The sequence below is a fragment of the Lycium ferocissimum genome, chromosome 10 (genome assembly GCF_029784015.1).
Source record: "Lycium ferocissimum isolate CSIRO_LF1 chromosome 10, AGI_CSIRO_Lferr_CH_V1, whole genome shotgun sequence".
In the NCBI taxonomy this organism is placed as follows: Eukaryota; Viridiplantae; Streptophyta; class Magnoliopsida; order Solanales; family Solanaceae; genus Lycium; species Lycium ferocissimum.
Genome location: NC_081351.1, coordinates 30,225,857 through 30,243,731, shown reverse-complemented (window position 1 = coordinate 30,243,731; position 17,875 = coordinate 30,225,857). Strand labels below are relative to the sequence as shown.

General features: G+C 33.4%; 2 protein-coding genes and 2 long non-coding RNA genes across 5 annotated transcripts; all 4 read left to right on the top strand.

Annotated features, from left to right (window-relative positions):
- The first annotated feature begins 728 nt into the window (after window positions 1-728).
- On the top strand, window positions 729-1,615 carry LOC132035307 (uncharacterized). Its single transcript, XR_009409214.1, has 2 exons — window positions 729-1,259; window positions 1,402-1,615. It is a non-coding gene; the product is annotated as an uncharacterized LOC132035307 (long non-coding RNA).
- Window positions 1,616-5,906: 4,291 nt separating this feature from the next.
- On the top strand, window positions 5,907-10,088 carry LOC132033312 (probable transcription factor KAN4). 2 transcript variants are annotated; one of them, XM_059423257.1, is made up of 6 exons: window positions 5,907-6,838; window positions 6,939-7,015; window positions 7,363-7,399; window positions 7,545-7,701; window positions 9,514-9,604; window positions 9,719-10,088. In XM_059423257.1, exons 1-6 carry the CDS (start codon window positions 6,376-6,378, stop codon window positions 9,854-9,856), a joined length of 963 nt encoding a protein of 320 aa, XP_059279240.1. In that variant the 5' UTR covers window positions 5,907-6,375; the 3' UTR covers window positions 9,857-10,088. The 2 variants fall into 2 exon arrangements, with proteins under 2 accessions (XP_059279240.1, XP_059279241.1); XM_059423258.1 differs by having other exon boundaries at window positions 5,911-6,838; window positions 9,517-9,604.
- A 2,551-nt stretch (window positions 10,089-12,639) lies between these two features.
- On the top strand, window positions 12,640-13,350 carry LOC132033311 (uncharacterized). Its single transcript, XR_009408703.1, has 2 exons — window positions 12,640-12,851; window positions 13,131-13,350. It is a non-coding gene; the product is annotated as an uncharacterized LOC132033311 (long non-coding RNA).
- Window positions 13,351-14,595: 1,245 nt separating this feature from the next.
- Window positions 14,596-17,536, top strand: LOC132033309 (cytochrome P450 CYP82D47-like). The gene is made up of 3 exons (XM_059423254.1): window positions 14,596-15,235; window positions 15,770-16,089; window positions 16,842-17,536. The coding sequence occupies exons 1-3, from the start codon at window positions 14,614-14,616 to the stop codon at window positions 17,463-17,465; spliced, it is 1,566 nt and encodes a 521-aa protein (XP_059279237.1). The 5' UTR covers window positions 14,596-14,613; the 3' UTR covers window positions 17,466-17,536.
- The last annotated feature ends 339 nt before the right edge of the window (window positions 17,537-17,875 follow it).

The following is a 17,875-nucleotide window of genomic DNA, read 5'->3' as shown; positions in this document are numbered from 1 at the left end:
AATAAAAAGATAAAAAGAAAAGTCATTTCATTACGATGTTTTTTTGTTCCAACAAATTTATGAAATGTGCTAAAATGAATTTAACATAAACAAAGTCGTCCCTAGGAACTTATATATAGCTCTAGGACAAGAGTATAACCTTGAATGATTATCGTAAAATAATGCATTAACTTAACTTATTTATCTAATATTTTTTATTGCATTAATTCAACAAATAATTTTTGCACATAGGTTCGTGTAAAGACCAAGAGGGCGACGCATTTCCTTGCTACCCTTATGTTGATAATCTGACCTTTAGACACTCAGTTAGCACCTTGAAGAGTCGACTCGAACATGAAGAAAGTCTAAAGGAATAAATCTAGATATTTATCAGCCATTGAAGCCTAGTCATTTTGATTGTGTATTACTCGGTAGGGGGAAAATAGAGCTCTAGAAAATTAATAGTGGTTTCATGAGGATTAAACAAAATTCACATAGTCTCTATATCGTGGCATATGAAAGGTACATTGTTGGACTACATGCCTTCTCAATCAATCTAATTTCCCCACTACGAGTTCCCTCAGGAATAGGCTAGACTTTTTTGTCTTGATTTTTACTCATAAAAGAAAATGGTGAATTGATGTCTTAGTCTAAAAGGTTATTTAAGAAAATATGAAAAATGAGTCGGATACATGTGGGACTGAGGCGCCGGTGTCGCCGAAAGTCCTAGCCACCCTCTGACACTTCCAGCCTATTCATTTCCTTCTCTACGTCTACGCTTTTTCCCGTTTTCTCCCAATTAGCCACGACTAAACCCCGTTATTTGTGGCAACTTCCCACGTGTACACCAACACTCTTTAATGTTTCTACTCTAAATACCAAATATAGATTCGCACGTAGATATAGTATATTTGATATTTACACAAAATATATCTTGTATTCATCGTCTTTTCCACTAAATCCCTTCTTTGCCAGACCAATTAAGACTAGTCTTAGTCTAAACTTATATATCCCGTGGCCGGATTTAGATTAGATCTCTGCCAATAGACAGCTTTGAAATTTCTAGTAGGTATATATGCTCAAGACAGCATTTTAATGAAATTATTCTTTCCTTTTTATTTTATGAGAGGAACAGACCTGAGAGAAAATATCAGAAGACATTAATAAGATTTCAACCCTACAATTTTGTGAGAGGAAGAGACTATGGGGAATATTAGTTAAAATACTAATGGAGTATATGAATGTGCACCAATAGTTTTATCCAGTGTGGAAAAAGAGAGGTATTAATGTCGCTACTATTCTTTTCCTTGGGTAAATTGCAGTGTGATAATGATGGAGAGATGAATATTTGTAAGGAGGTCTCTATGCATTGCAGAGTACTAGTAGTAATTTCTGATGAATGTCATAATGTTGCTTGTCCAGAGACAACATTGCAAATAGGATTGAGCCATTGAGGCATGGAAGAAATCAAGAAATTAAATGCGCTTGTGCCTTGTTCACAGGAGACTAAGGACTCCAATTTTAACCTGGCTTTATGCATTGACTAGCCATGTCATGGAATTCTTTAGTATGTAGCAATATTTCACTGTGTCAACTTGAAACTCTTGCCTAATTAATAACCATGATTTTCTGCTCCCCTTTGAATTTGTAGCATATGGTCGAAATTCATAGCGGGAATGTTAATTAGTCCTTAGTTACATTTTGCGTTATGGCTATATATAAAAATAGTAGTCTTAAAAATAAATGAGCATAAATACTCGAATTTTGTTATAGAACTTGTAGAATAGGTAAAAAATATGACACAAATGGACGATGTATCTAAAATTATTTTAAAGTATGAGTAAAGGGAAAAGCTATAAAAACCATTATTTGACAAGCAGTACTCTTCTCAGTATGACATCTTTCTACATTTGAAAACAATTTAACATAAAGTTTTTTTTTATTTTACCCTTAATGAAAAGCTTCCATAGCTACACAAACGTTGTGACATGTTTAATCCCACAAGTTTTAGAAGTCTTATGACCATATACATATTATGACAAATTTAAGATCACAAGTTTCAAATATTTACGTTTCCTTTTAAAACTCGATATTTAATGAAATATTTACATAAATTAAAATGGAGGAAACGTCTTCTTTCTTGTCACGCCCCGAACTTGGGCCAGGACGTAACACGACATCCGGTGCTTGACTACATGTGACCGAGCAAACCAACTGGCTGGCTGAATCAACATGTGATAACAAAACATACTGAATGCGGAAATAAAACTAACACATGCTGATATACTAAAAGTCTGACTGTATAAATCACTGAATGCGAAAATACTGAGCAAAGTTTGAACATAACAAATTTGCCAATCATGGCTAACATAAAAAGCATGCGACTCTGGCTGTCTACTACTATAGTCCATGAAGCCTCTGAAGAGTACTGAAAATACTGACTGTTTACCGGGACAAGGCCCCATCATACCTATCTCTGAAATACTGAAAACATGATTAATTGTAATAAGGATAACGCCCCAAAAGAACTGAGGCTCACCAAGCAGTTGATACGAGAATCCTAGCAAGCCAATCTGACGTCCTGTAAATCAATACCTGCATCGTGAAATGCAGGCCCTAGGCAAAGGGGACGTCAATACATTTGAACTATACAGGTATGTAATATAACTAAATGAAAGAAATATAAGTGGGGTGCTCGAGAAAGGGCAGCCCAAATCAATAAACATGTATATATAATCTGAAACTGAAACTGATAACTTAACTGAACAAAAGAAGTAAAGTAATAGGTACTCCCTGTTCTGAATATGAATCACCTGTTTTACTGGATTTATAATCTATGGCCTTGGCCAAGAATAGCCAAGAATAAGTGCACAAATATATGGCTCGGCCCAAGTAAGGGCATCCAGCTATTGCTTCGGTCAAGTATAAATGCACAAGTATGTGGCCTCGGCCAAGTATGTGCGTCAGTCGGTGGTCTTGGCCAAATATACATATACATAAGACTGTGCCCTCGGGCAAAGATACAGGTGCTCAACATTCATCAACTTATATTAAGGAACTGAGAATCATACTGTAATGCATAACACTAGAATACTGAACATTCTATGATGAGACATATACTTCATGAACTGATTATGGAGTTTAAAGAATTAATTGTTTATACACATACTGACTTTTCATGACTGAGACTCATGGGATGTCAAACACGAGTCTATACTGATTATATACTGAGTTCACAATATCCAGAATGATAATCATGAACAACTACGAAACTATATTCTCAAAGGATAGAAGTTCTGAACTTTTCATGAACTTGGGCATAATCTCTATTTCTGATGCAACTCATAATAATCATGAAGAACGAGGCGTGGGGAAGATCAGTAACGTTCCCACACGTAGATAGTTAGCCTTACATACATGTAATCACTCCAATCTAACGAACTAAATTGCTTCCCTGACGAAGAACACCAACACTCTAGCTTTGAATCGCTTGAGAAGGATTTACCTTTGAAATCCTATATTTTGGTTGAAGAATCATGTTACTAATCATGAATTAATGTTAGAATTGCTTTGGAATTGTTAGAGCGATCTTACCTTGATGTTGGAGAATGAGGAGAGGAGAGAAATGGTTGCTTAGGGCTTTAGAACGAAGTTGGAACGTCAAAAATGACATAAAATCGTCAAGGGTCGCTTTTATAGGCCTTGGGCGAAGTACCCCTTCGATCGCTGAGCGAGCTCCAAAGCAAGCTCACCCCTTGCTCTGGACCTCGCTGAGCGAGCTCCAGTGTGAGCTCAAACCTCTCTTTGGCCCTCGCTCAGCGAGCTGCCAGCTCTCTTTGGCGCTTGTCGAGCGCGCTTCAGTAAAATGGGTATAACTTTTTTTATAGAGCTCCCTCTAGGATCCAGGATATATCGTTGGAAAGGTATTTCAAAGGGCTACAAATTTCATGTTTTAAGTTTTCTCAAATTACTAATAGATTTTTACGAAATCAGGATAGGAAGATAGACCTTCCATAAACTTAGTCGATTCTATCGAATCTTATGCACCTTACTATCCATCTTGATTCCAAAACAACTATTTCCACCCAAACTCATCCCGATGGGACTTTATATGGTTAAAATGTCACGTTAACACTCATTTAACACATTCACACCTAATCCGGATTTACGGAGTGTTACATTTCTTACTCAAACTTGGTCATTTCTATGTTATCTCTCTCATTTTATTAGAACAAAACCTAAATTCAAAATTGTATATATAGCTGAATTAGTTATGAGGAGGTTTGGTCAATTTTCAGGACAATTTTCTTTCTACAAAAAGTACTCTCTTTTAACCAGTTCAATTTCCAGAATTAAGTAAGCTAGTAATTGGGCTGACAATGACATAGCTATTCATTTTTCCAAATTACAGAAATTAAAACTTATTGGAGGGTAATGGATATTTTGGCCTGCGAGAGTCACTCAAGCCTCTTTCACAAAATTATTGGTTGGAATATACTAGTACTTCAGAAAAACAACTTAAAACACCAAAAATAAACGTCAAATGAAATAAAAACAGCAGAGTGAAGAGAATTTTAATAATAGTACTAAATCGCTATCTAGGACACTTGAGAGAGAACAAGAGAATGTGTGTATATGAGAGAGAGCAATTCCTTTCCCAATATTCCATTGAACACTACACTAATTTGTTTTCTCGAATTCCAACCATTCCCTTCAAGAATACATCCATTATATCTCTGCACCTCTTATTACGCACCATTTTCCCAATTGTAAAGCTAACAGCAAAAGTGACCCCACACACGGATCAGAACTTAAATTTAATACTCCTCTGTTCACTTTTACTTATCAATTTTGCACACCCCTTAAGAAATAATAAATGAAGTACATAATTTACCATGATATCCATATTAATTGCTGCATGTTTTTAATGAATTTGAAAAGTGATTTGAAATGGGTAATAATACTATGGGTAAAACAGTGTAAAAGAAATTATCTTCTCTTGATATGCTAAAAGTGAGAAGTAAAAGTTAATCTATTTTTAAAATATCTTGTATAAGTAAAAGTGAAAGAGGGAGTAGTAACATTTAAAATTCTCAGCATTAAACTCATTTTATTGTTAAGATTATGAGTTAAGATTTGAAACTTATTATATATATATATATATATATATATATGTTGAAAGTTATTGGTTTAGATGTTTCCCTAGCCCTGCGAGGAGCTACAGCCCAAGGTATATATATATATATATATATATATATATATATGTTGAAAGTTATTGGTTTAGATGTTTCCCTAGTACTGCGAGGAGTTACAGCCTGGCAGTATTTAGCCCTACGAACTCAAAGAATATTGGTCCAAACACTTTATTTATCTTAAGAAATTCATTGAATATATACAAATTATTATTCCCTCCATTTCAAATTGTTTGTCTTACTTTTGTTTCAAAAAGAATGATTTTTCCCTATTTAGCAATTTTTTAATTCCAACTTTTTACATGACATGTTTAAAACCGCAAGATTAAATGACATTTTGGTACATTCGATATATCGTTAGTTAACAACCACGAGATTCAAAAGTATTCTCTATTTTCTTAAACTTCGTGTCAAGTTAAAATCAGACAAACAAATTGAAATGGAGGGAATAATTTAAAACTCAATACTCCCTCCGTCCCAAAAGATTGTCTTACTTTTCTTATTAGTTTGTCCCAAAAAGATTGACACATATCTATATTTAAAAATAATTTAACTTTATGAGATAATTTACAGTCACATAAATATTTAATTCTTGTTTTGGACGACACATTTTAAAAGCTTTCTTTTATTCCTTAAATTATGTGTAAATTCAAACCAAGACAATCTTTGAAATGGAGAGAGTAACTTTAAATTCTGGTTCTGGCTCCTCGTGGCCAAAAGGCTACATTCGCCCCTGGCCCCCCACCCCTTAACTCTTTGTTCCCAAAGTCCAAACAAACATTTACTCTCACAGAGGAAAACTTAAAGGTGCAATTTGATCCATCTGTATCCTTAAATACAGTTCCCTCTTTACACAAACCTTTTTACAGCAATTCCTTTGCTTTTCAGATCCAAACTCCCAAGAAAAGCCTTGTTTATGTTGACTAGAGCTTACTAATAGTCTCTGCTATACTTCTCCTCGACCATCTGCACGTTTCGACTTTTAGTTCTTTTATCAAAAATCCCTATCCCCTATATAGCTTCTTTAGCAAAAAGCCTATTATGAACCCTCCTCCTTTTGCTCTCTCTCCCCTTATACACATAACATGCAAATCATAAGGCACTCATGAGATAATCACAAACTCAATCCTTTAAACTTCATTTTCTCTCTTTTCAAGAGACCCCTTTTTAAAAGGCCCTTCATTTTTTCCAGCTAAAAATTAATATGAGGGACGGAGTTTCAACGGTGCCTGATCTTTCTTTACAGATCAGCTTACCGTCATGTATTTCAAAAAGTGATCAGTTCAAAGAAGTTGTTGGCTTTGATTCAACAACGGATTCCGGTAGCAGTGCTAGTGGGGGAAGCGATTTGAGCCACGAAAATAACGGATTTTTTCACCCAGATAAAAATAAAGCGTTTAATCTTCCATTAATTCCATCTTTTGAGCCAACCCTAAGTCTAGGGTTCGCGCAACTACCAATAAATAGAAACGTTGTTCATCATCATCATCATCATCAGCATCAGCATCACCAGCATTATCAGCCACAAATATACGGCCGTGATTTCAAGAGAAGTTCGAGATTGATTAGTGGAGTGAAAAGAAGTGTTAGAGCTCCTAGAATGAGATGGACTTCAACTCTTCATGCCCATTTTGTTCATGCTGTTCAGCTTCTCGGTGGACATGAACGTAAGTTGAACAGTGGGAATTCATATAGCTGACTTCAACTGTTGTCTAAATGATCCTATATTTTAATTTATATTTCTTTTTTCCATTGAACAAAAAATAGGAGCAACACCAAAATCCGTGCTAGAGTTAATGAATGTGAAGGATCTAACCTTAGCTCATGTGAAGAGTCACTTACAGGTATGTGACATAACTTCTTTTTTTTTTCCCTTCTAATCAATATTCTTTTGAATGTATGAAGACAATGGATCTCTCTATTTGATTGCTATGGATATTTTTTGTCCCTTTTTTTTCCTCCTTTGTATTTTGTATTTTACACTGCAAGTATTCATGTGAAGACCCAGTGTTGAGTGGGTGTGTGTGTGGGGGGGTGTTGGAAAATTTGGAGTACAAAGGGGTTAGGACAAAAAGGCATCTAGAGAAGTAATCTTAGAAATATAGACTTTTCGTCTAATACTTTTTGTGTGGGAGTAATCTTAGAAATATAGACTTTTCGTCTTATACTTTTTGTGTGGGTTTTCATGCAGATGTATAGAACAGTGAAGAGCACTGACAAATCCACAGGTAAATATTTGGAATTTTCATATCCTAAAGGGAGCCCAGTACTTTTCACTCCCATCATTCTTTTTGTTTGCAAGCTTAAAAATTATTATTCTCATAATTAAATCATGCATAAATATTCATTTATTATTTGCTTATTAATTTGCAGCTAAAGGGCAGACAGCGAATATATTTATGAACCCAAACAAAGGGATTAATATTGGTGATGAATATGAAAAATCTTGTGAGGAGATTGATACCATTAATATAACTGGCCCTTCAGTATCACTATCAAGCACCATACCACAAAATATGGCTCATATCAGGTGAGTGCATCTGCAACTACATCAGCTACATTTTATCATCTTCTGACTTTGTTTGAAATTAATATGCCGCATTTTCATTTCTTCCATCATTGCAAATTGGAAAACAAGCAACTATATATTAATGGGTTACTGACATGTACGCATATGAAATAGATAAGCACCAAACTATACTATACAGTTTCTCCAGATTAGAAGTAATTTTATACTACATTATGGTGTTTCTCAGTCAAAAAAAAAAAAAAAAATGTATATCCCTATAAACACAACATGAATTAGTTACGAAATGCGTTGGCCTATGGTAATCTGTCGCTAATTCCTATTTAACGAATTCTTAAACATGTATCGTAATAAGTACGAAGTATAGTTGTAGACAACTGGTATTAAGGAGGCATATGTAGTTATAGATGCGAAGAATTAATAGCATCATGTGGATAAATAAATAAATAAATAATCAATTGGAGGAGGAGGCAGACATACACACACAAAAATGCCTTGACCGTGGAATTTATATTTTCCTGTACATGATGGTGTCTCTCTTTGTTAATAGTGTAAAGAGATAAATGCGATTAAATACTCAATAGCTCCAAGTACCTTGAGCTTGGTGAATTAATGAATAAGGTCTTCTAGGTATAATAAACGTGTGAAATCCTATCTTATTGCTGTAAAGTTGGGAACTCAAAATCTAGTACTAGCAATTAGGGACTTTTATATTTTGACTAGGCACATTTATCCTCTAACTAATTGAAATTGTATGCTTTGATTTCTTTGCTCGTAAGTATTCACAAATTTACGATAATTATTAATTGCTTCATTACTTAATTACCAAGTTGATAAGTTAAGTTTGTATTGTTACTTCATATTTGACGGTAATAGAATTTTAAAGATATTACATATTATCTAGATATAGAAATCAACATATTATATCACAAGAACCAAAAGCATAATATGTTAAAATCCCAAATCATATGGATCAAGGGTACTTTCATTATTTGAAAGGTAAAGCACTTGTTTTTGTTGGTGAAGAGGGGTTAATTTGAGCACCGATCTCTATATGTGAGAATTTTTTGTTTCTAAAAAGTCAAGGGGTCCGCTTGGCTGAAATCTCCAAATTGTACACAGTCTAGGGTGCCACTTGGGTGTATTTCAATTTGGATTGGTAGGGGTCCTGTATTTATCCCATGTATAATTATGCGACAATTCAATCTTCTTTTTGGATGGACTTTGTTGACTTCATTCATGAGACGGCCATGGGAAATACCATAGTACGAATCATAGTTAAATACCCATTGGAGCATTAACACTGTTGTTGTTAGATCTAATATGTACCCTCCCTAAATAATCTAAAGAATTTAAGTTCTATGCACTAATAATAGTAAAAAAGTTATTTACATAATAATCAAGTAACTTATTAAGTACATATAAATCTAACATGCTATCACATCACATGATAAAATTCATTAGTAGTGTTACAAGATTTTTATATTATCAGTATATATAATTTAAATCCATCATCTAAAACATATGCTTAAATGTTCTGAGGTCCTTAATAATTGAACTTTAATTATATTAATGCCATAACTTTGTTTCTAATTCTAACATGTCATTTATGTCTTCATTTTGATGTTCACTTTTTACATTGCTCAATAATGGTCCATATACCTAGCATATCCAGACAAAAAATGCACGTTAGTAGGTTAGATATATATGTAGCCCACTATTAGTCTTGATTGCCACCATCTAGATCTCTATGTGAGCCCTTTCAAAATGATCTTCTTGTCTTACTAACTTGTTTAATCATCTTAATCAAATTAGCAGGGATCCGTTGTCATTCATGCCTGAAGAGACAAATGCATGGAGCCACTCAAATAGAGAAACATTTGCTTATCCTCACATCTACTCAAATGTAAGTTACATTAATTATTGGAATATAGAGGTTCCATTTTCTCCTATTTTTAACTTTGAGGACCTAGATCTATATAAGAATGTTAATTAATTTTATGTAATTGGATTTATGCAGATGGGTGGAGTTGAGACAGCCGATAACAAATCTTCTAATGATACATTGGTTAATCTTGAATTTACACTAGGAAGACCAAGCTGGAAAATGGGATATGGTGGATCATCCTCAAATGATTCGACTCTTCTCAAGTGCTAAAATACTGGATTATGTAGAGTTTAAACTAATTAATTAAGTTAACGTAGTTATTAGTTATAGTTTTCTGTGTGACTGCAGGAGTATGGTTCAATTTTGTCTTGACCACGAAAAAAGAGAAAAGCTTTTAGTTGATTTTGCTAAATCATTTTAAGGTTAGGTCACAAATTTGATGTGGCTAATGATTCTCTTCCATTGAGTATGTATCATTTTTTTTTTCTAGAAGATTTTCTCTAATGGGAAAGGCTCCACTACTATGAATTTGACCATGTTTGAAAGTTTCCAGGCTCAAAAATTAATGAGTAGAAATAGTTTTAAGAAAATATCTAGAAACACAAAACAATAATAAGCAAGATAGCCATTAGCATAAAATGGCAATAGTGCTAACAACTACTATCAATTAGATAAAGTAGAGTGAAGGTGGATTCAAAGTTTTGAATTCTATAAAAGATAACCTACCAGGTTTGCATAAATTATTTATATATATTAAGTGAATTTTATAACACAAATATATAGTACAAAATTTTGGTCAAAGCTAATATATTCTACCGCACCGATAATTAGAAACTCTATAAAATCAATTATATCTCAATCTCAAACAGATTGAGATCGGCTATATAAAATCTCACAATCACGTTACTCCATAAAAAATTATCTCAAATCAATATCATACAAAATAAAAATAATATATAACAGTAAAAATAAAATAAAATGTATTAGTAGTTCATCATATTTTCTACGACTCCTAAAAAAGTATAGGACGTCAAGTTAAAGTGCTAACATGATTAACTAAAATTTTGCATGGATCTCAAGAGATTATAGGACTTTCGAGACGATTTTTTTTCAATTGATTTTAGATTTATCTCGTACCCTTTTAGCACTTTCATGTAACTATGATTTCGTATCTGCATGTGGAGCGATTCATTTGGTGGTCAACGTAATATATGATCAAACAATCTCAATCGACCTTCTCTCATTTTATATATCCTCGATATGTGCTACTTGAACTTTTTCAGGGAAGTGGTCATTTCTAATTTTGTCTAGCCTTGTGTGATCGTCATCCATCTTAATATTTGTATCTGTGTGATACAAGTTTTGTGAATGTATTGGACTTTAGCGATCCAACATTCACTCTCATATAATATTAATGTCCCTGTAGAACCTATCTTTCGCTATGGTAGACATTCTTCTATCAAATAATACCCCCTTGCACTTTCTCCATTTCAACTTTCAGATTTGATTTTATGTATAACTTGTTAAACTGAGATTCCACTTTCTCCATTTATGGTGGACACCCTAGTCAATCAGCATACTATCATTAAGAAATAACATATATGTACCATAAAATACATTTTTTGTAGAATATTGCCGGGTTCTTCTGGCAATGAAAATTTAATTCAGTGATTGTTCAGGTGCATAAATTATGGAAAGCACCGTATCAACTTCTGCAAATAATGAAATAACCCGGGCCAATTTTTAGGATAAGAATGGTCTGGATCCAGTCTGTGTTAAGCAACTCAAGAGTCCTCTTTATGAATATGACAACGCCTTCGCCAAAATGACCCAAATCCATTACCTATTGGACTCATGGGTCATGGCATTGCTCTGAAGTTTTAATATGACAGTACTTAAAGAATTACTAAAAAATTTCTTGACTATATTTTATTTTTTTTCAAACGTTTCCTAATTACTTTTAATCTTAAAGTACTGATGTTTGTGCTACTTTTACCGAATTTTCTAGATTTGTAAGCCGTATTTCAAGAGAACTAAATAACTAATGTGAAGATTCACACTAAAAGTGGAGCAAAAATATTCTTGATGGCTGGTTAATGGATCAACGGTGAAGAGGTGACATCCGAAGATGGGAAATATTTCGTGGATGTGGTTTAATCCTTTTTTTGTTGGTGTTGGACTAGGAGGATTTTTCCTGGTTTTTATGCCAATACCTCTGTTAAATGTTTCTCATTTGGGTAAAGACGTTCTAGTTACATAGAGGCGAATTAACAGTAGACTTCATTTAATTTTTAATCAATTGAAATATATATTTTGGTTCATTAGATAGGAAATAAGATCATATATTTGGACTTTTGAAAGTATATGATTCTCACATATGAAGTAACAATACAGGCGTGTACTTAACACATGGATGACTAAATGGTGGAATGGTTAATAATTTTAAAAATTTGTGAATATTAACAAGCAAAAAAATCAAAATTGCACATTTCAAGTAAATAAAGGTTAAATATATTTAATCAAAAATATAAATAAATGAAAAACAAAATATCAGAATAACTGAGGGACCACAAAAATATTTTTTCCTTACAATATTGTATTCATCAATAAAAAGTTTTTAAAGTCTTTGCAGGCTGGTCTCTGACTTTATCCATTACTGGAACGTATGGTCGATATTTTTCTTCCTTTTTTAGGTCTTTGTCTTTCACCATTACTGGAACGTAGGGTGGAAATTTCTTCATCCTAAAGTGGATCTTTATTTTTGCCGACTAGTCAAAATATGAGGTGAGGTTCAATTGGAACCACCGATTTCATATCCAAACACGTCTATGCGTGTGTGAAAATTTTGAAAATAATGCATGTCTACCTAGTACCACTCCTGTCCATATAGTGTGATACACAGTCAATTGAGTCTAATAGCCTGTTTGGTCAAGCTTATTTCCTTCAATTTTTTTTTTTTAATGAGTGTTTATTCAAAAAAAAACGGTTGTCACGTTTTCTATAAAAATAAGATTTTCTTTTGAAAGTTAGGTTAGCTTTTCGTAAGCCTACAAAAAATAACTTTTCCAAAAGCAGAAGCAGTTTTTAATTTTTTTTCTTGGCAATAATACCCTTAGTAAAAGAAGTTATATACCTTAATAACCCTACTTAATTAAATCCAGTAATAAATATGATATTCTACAACTTATTCGTTCCCAAATGGTTCGACGGCATTAATACCCTTCAACCAAGCCTTGAACATCAACAACAATTCATTTTTCACAAGGTCTAATTTCTTGAATATGTTCTTTTTTATTTATTCTGCATATAAAGGTTTTTTGTGCTTTGTGTTTTTCCCAATTTCTTAACTTTTTTTGTTTGGATCATTGTTACGTATTGTGTGGTATATTATTATAAATACCCGTACGTCTTTGTTCTTCTATCTCTTTCGAGTTTTGGTTTATATGCTCTTCTTTTCTTTGTTTATCTCTATCTCCTGCTATGTTTTGGTAAACAAAAAGCTTTAACTAATCCAAATGAGATTTTCAATTTTTTTTCACTCTAGTTTGAGATGTACAATTGAAAGAACTTTTGGGTCTGGAAAAACATTATACCAGATCTTGAGGAAGAAGGAGGGCATTCAGGCATGCATTCAGAAATGCAAGGCACGTCTACTAATGCTATGAAGTTGTTGCATGATAAAATTAGGGATGATATCATTACCAACTCTTCTCATGTATATGTATTTCTTCTTATTTTAGGGTAGACTCATAATATTTGATTTTTGGAGCGATTTTTTTTCCCATATATTTGTGGACTGACGTTTGATATATTTAATTACGTTGAATGAATCAAGTAATTTTAAATTTTATTTTCATAGTTTACTTAAATAAAAATGAAAGTTTAATCATAGCCTTTCATAGTAAATATTTAACGTATTTATCAACTTAATAATACTATTATTAAGTAAATATATTCATGTCCTTATTCGTAATTTGACATTTAAAAGTACTTTTTGAACATCTTGGCCAAACACAAATTACTGTACAAAAGTGTTTTTTAGATTGATTGGGCCAAACACAAACTGCTTCTTACCAAAAGCACTTTTTTAAAAGGCACTTCTAAAAAAAGTACTTTTCAAAATAAGCAGATTTTAAAAGTTTGGCTAAATAGGCTATAACACTCCCGTAATGCAATTTTCTTTCTTTTTTTAATTTTATAATTTTTTTTATTACATAGGGGAAGGAGAAATTGTGATGGATTACAACGTGATTCAAACCTCACTAACAACGTGAAAGTTTCAAGAATAACTGAAACTTCGAGCCAACCAATTTTCTTTCTTTGTAAATTGGATATAGTAGTAATCTTTAAGACACTGTAATTCTTGAAGATATACCGTTATTAGAGAGATGTCAAAAAAGGCGGGTTGAAATGGAGACGTAAATCAAAATTGACCGAATAATAAACGGCGCCAAGATTGACCCAAATTTTGTCTGGGCCGAAATGGGCTAAAAATGAGTTGGGTCACGACCCACCAAACTTGACCCAGTTTTTTTTAAGGGTCCACTTTCCCCTACCCCCACCCTCAGCGCAGGCCCACCCTCCCTTACCGTCCATTGAGGTTCGAGCCTTCGGGTCTGAGTAGGGGGCGAGAGTCCATAGAAAATATTTTCCTATAAAAAAAATTAGGAAAACATATTTCGCAGAAAATCTTTTCTAGGAAAATATTTTCCGTAAAAACTATTTCCGAGAAAAACATTTTTCGTGGAAAATATTTTCCTTAATATAAAACATACGTCAAACTTATAAGATACATGATACTAAAAAAGTGAATACATAAAAATAAAATAAAGTAAATCTCAAACAATAAATCTAAATTAAAGTAAATCTTAGAAGTGAGCTAAAATCTGCCCAATATGAAATTTATCTCGAACCCAACCCATAAAATTTTGAACGAGGTCATCTGTTGGGCATATTAGACACCCCAGCTGGGTATCTATAAAATCCTCACTTTTGAACACTGACTACATAACCAATTAACTTTATCAATGGATTTCTCTCTAATTGCCCTTATGCCACTAACTATCTCCTTTCTTTTTTTCTTCTTTCTTCACAAACAATTTTTCTCAGCTAAATCCCATAATAAAATGGTACCTGTAGCTGCCGGAGCATGGCCCATTATCGGCCATATCCACCTCCTCAATGGACCTCAAATGCCTCACAAAATTATAGGCCATATGGCTGAAAAATATGGGCCCATTTTCCGATTAAAGCTTGGTGTAAATCAGCTAGTAATTGTGAGTGATTCCAAAATAGCCAAAGAATGTTTCACCACAAATGACATGGCCTTTGCCAACAGGCCAAAATCCATAGTTTCAGAGATCTTAGGCTACAATTACGCCTTGTTTGGGCTTAGCCCATATGGGCCTTACTGGCGAGATATTAGGAAAATAGCCATAATTGAGTTCCTTTCCGCTAAGAAAATTGAGAAGTTTAGCCACATCAGAGAATTTGAAGTAAAATCAGCTATTAAGGAGATTTATAATTACTGGGTGAAGAATAAGAGTAGTAATAATTTAAATGGTGCTGTGAAGATAGAGATGAAGGAATGGTTTGGGAATTTAATTATGAATACTATGGTGAAGATGCTATTTGGAGTACAATACACAGGTATTTAATTTTGAATTTAAATTATTTTTTGATCATAACTGTAATTTAAGGCAGGTGACTAATCGTTTGTTATACCTATAATAGTAGAACTTGAAGTCTTTGATCTTAGTGGTGGATGCCATGAGTTCAGTTAAACTCACAAATTTTTTATTCAAGGACTATATAGTCAACAGAGATATATGTAAAAATCCCTGCAAATTAGTACTCCTGCGTCTCATTTTATGTGGCCCATTTCGCTTTTCGAGAGTAAGTTTGATTAACTTTTGAAAGTTAAATATGATTAGATCAACTCAATACTATAATTTAGATATTCACAACCATAATAAAAGTTCGGTAAGTTGCAACTTTTCTCACGTTGATATGATTTGAAAAAAATATTTTAAATTGTTGGTCAAAGTTCACATAGTTTGAATATCGAGAAGCAACAAGTGTCATATTGAGCCAAAGAGAATATTAGTATTATGTTTTTAATTTTTTTGAAAATTTTGAATACTAAATCATAAAGATTAAATCTTAAATCCGCCTCTCTTACAGGTAAAGAAGATGAAGAAAGACGTAAGGCTCACAAAGCAATTAGAAGATTTTTTGAATTGTTGGGGGCTTTTGTTGTGGCTGATTTTTTACCTTATCTAAGATGGTTGGATATTGGAGGCCATGAGAAGGCCATGAAAGAGACTGCTAAAGAAATGGACTGTCTTGTTGAAGAATGGTTAGCAGAGCACAAAAGAAAGAGGAAATTAAGAGGAAATAAATCTGGGGATGAAGAAGATTTCATGGATGTCATGTTGTCCATTTGTGAAGACAAAGATCTACATGGCTTTGATGTTGATACCATTATCAAATCTACTTGTGTGGTACGTTCTAAGTTATACATCTAATTTGCTCCAAATTTGTTCTGTTTCCTACTTAAAAATCAGATTTTATAAGATATTGCTTATAATAACGTGATCGTTATTTTTTCTGATCTTATATAACTTGCTTACAATATAGGTGAATTCAAGATTTGAAGTTTTATGGGTTTCGACGATCCATATTTGTCGTAGAAATACACTAGCTATTTTTCGACTCTGTCTTTGAAAAACATAAACTATCATGGAGTTAAAAATTCCAAAGGTGAAATTCCACCACAATATCTTGGAGTTTCACCTATTAAATTTCATGATAATTATTATTTTTCGGCTACACCGATTGAAAAATAACTATTTGTGAACTCTACCCTCGCTTGCAACGTACCCCTCACCCTTTTATGTTACTGGGTTCACCGCTTATTATATGTATACATAATTTAGTAGATTTCTCAACACATATGCATAATTTGAGATAAAACTATTGAATTCTGCCGAATGCGTACAATAAACTATATATCCACCGTTGATTTATAAAATCACTGTATATAGCTTAGATTTACAATTGTGGAATGTAGAGCTAACCGCTAAAGGTTTTGTAGACTCCATTGAAGTGTGTGACTATCTCATTTAAACTAGAGAGAATTCACTTTTAATTATATACTTTATCAGATCTAGGACCTCTACCTGCTCATTATATCATATTAAAATGTGTAACTACCTCATTTACAAACTAGTTAACTTAACTTCGTCTTCAACAGGGTCTGCAATCGGCAAGTACCGATACCACGATCGTAACGCTGACATGGACGTTATCTTTACTCATAAACAACTATGAAACACTAAAAAAGGCCCAAGATGAGCTTGACACTCACGTTGGCAAGAACAGATGGGTCCAAGAATCGGATATCAAGAACTTGGTTTATCTTCATGCTATTGTTAACGAATCGTTACGTTTATATCCAGCCGCACCACTATTGCTAGTGCACGAGTCCAGAGAGGATTGCGTTGTTGGTGGCTACGATATACCAAAAGGCACTCGCTTATTAGTGAACATATTGAAGCTTCATTATGATCCAAACACATGGCCAAATCCGCAAGAGTTTAAGCCAGAGAGGTTCTTGACGACACACAAAGATGTCGATGTAAGAGGGAATCACTTCGAGTTGATACCATTTGGTAGCGGAAGAAGAATGTGCCCCGGAGTTTCTTTGGGCCTTCAAGTTGTGCAATATGTGTTGGCTGTGCTGCTGCAAGGGTTTGAAATTAAGAGACCTTCAGATGAACCAATTGATATGAGTGAGAGCTTTGGATTGACAGTTCTCAAAGCTTCTCCACTCGATGTGCAACTTACTCCACGCTTGGATTCTAATCTTTACGAATGAAATGTTGATCTTTTAATTTCTAGTAAATAAAGGTCATAATTATGCTATAATTTTTCAGCAATTACAATGTTGTGTTTCACCGGAGATATATTTTTAGTTTTAAGCCTGAAAATAATATATAAAAGTCTTTTGGAGATATATTTTTAGTTTTAAGCATTAGGGACTTGAACAAAAGGGTCAAATATATAAAAGTCTTTTGGAGAGCTCAAATAACCCTTCTTTCGTCCAAATTACCCTCATTTAAATTGTAAGGATTACTTTATATGCTGACACCACGCATGTACCATTTCCTCCATCAAATTCTACAACAAGATTCAAGTGTTAATTCGTATTGGCATTCTCGGAACATTGGTATAATTTTATGAAAATTAGGTTATATCTATGTCTACTAAATCATAGTTCATCTCTAA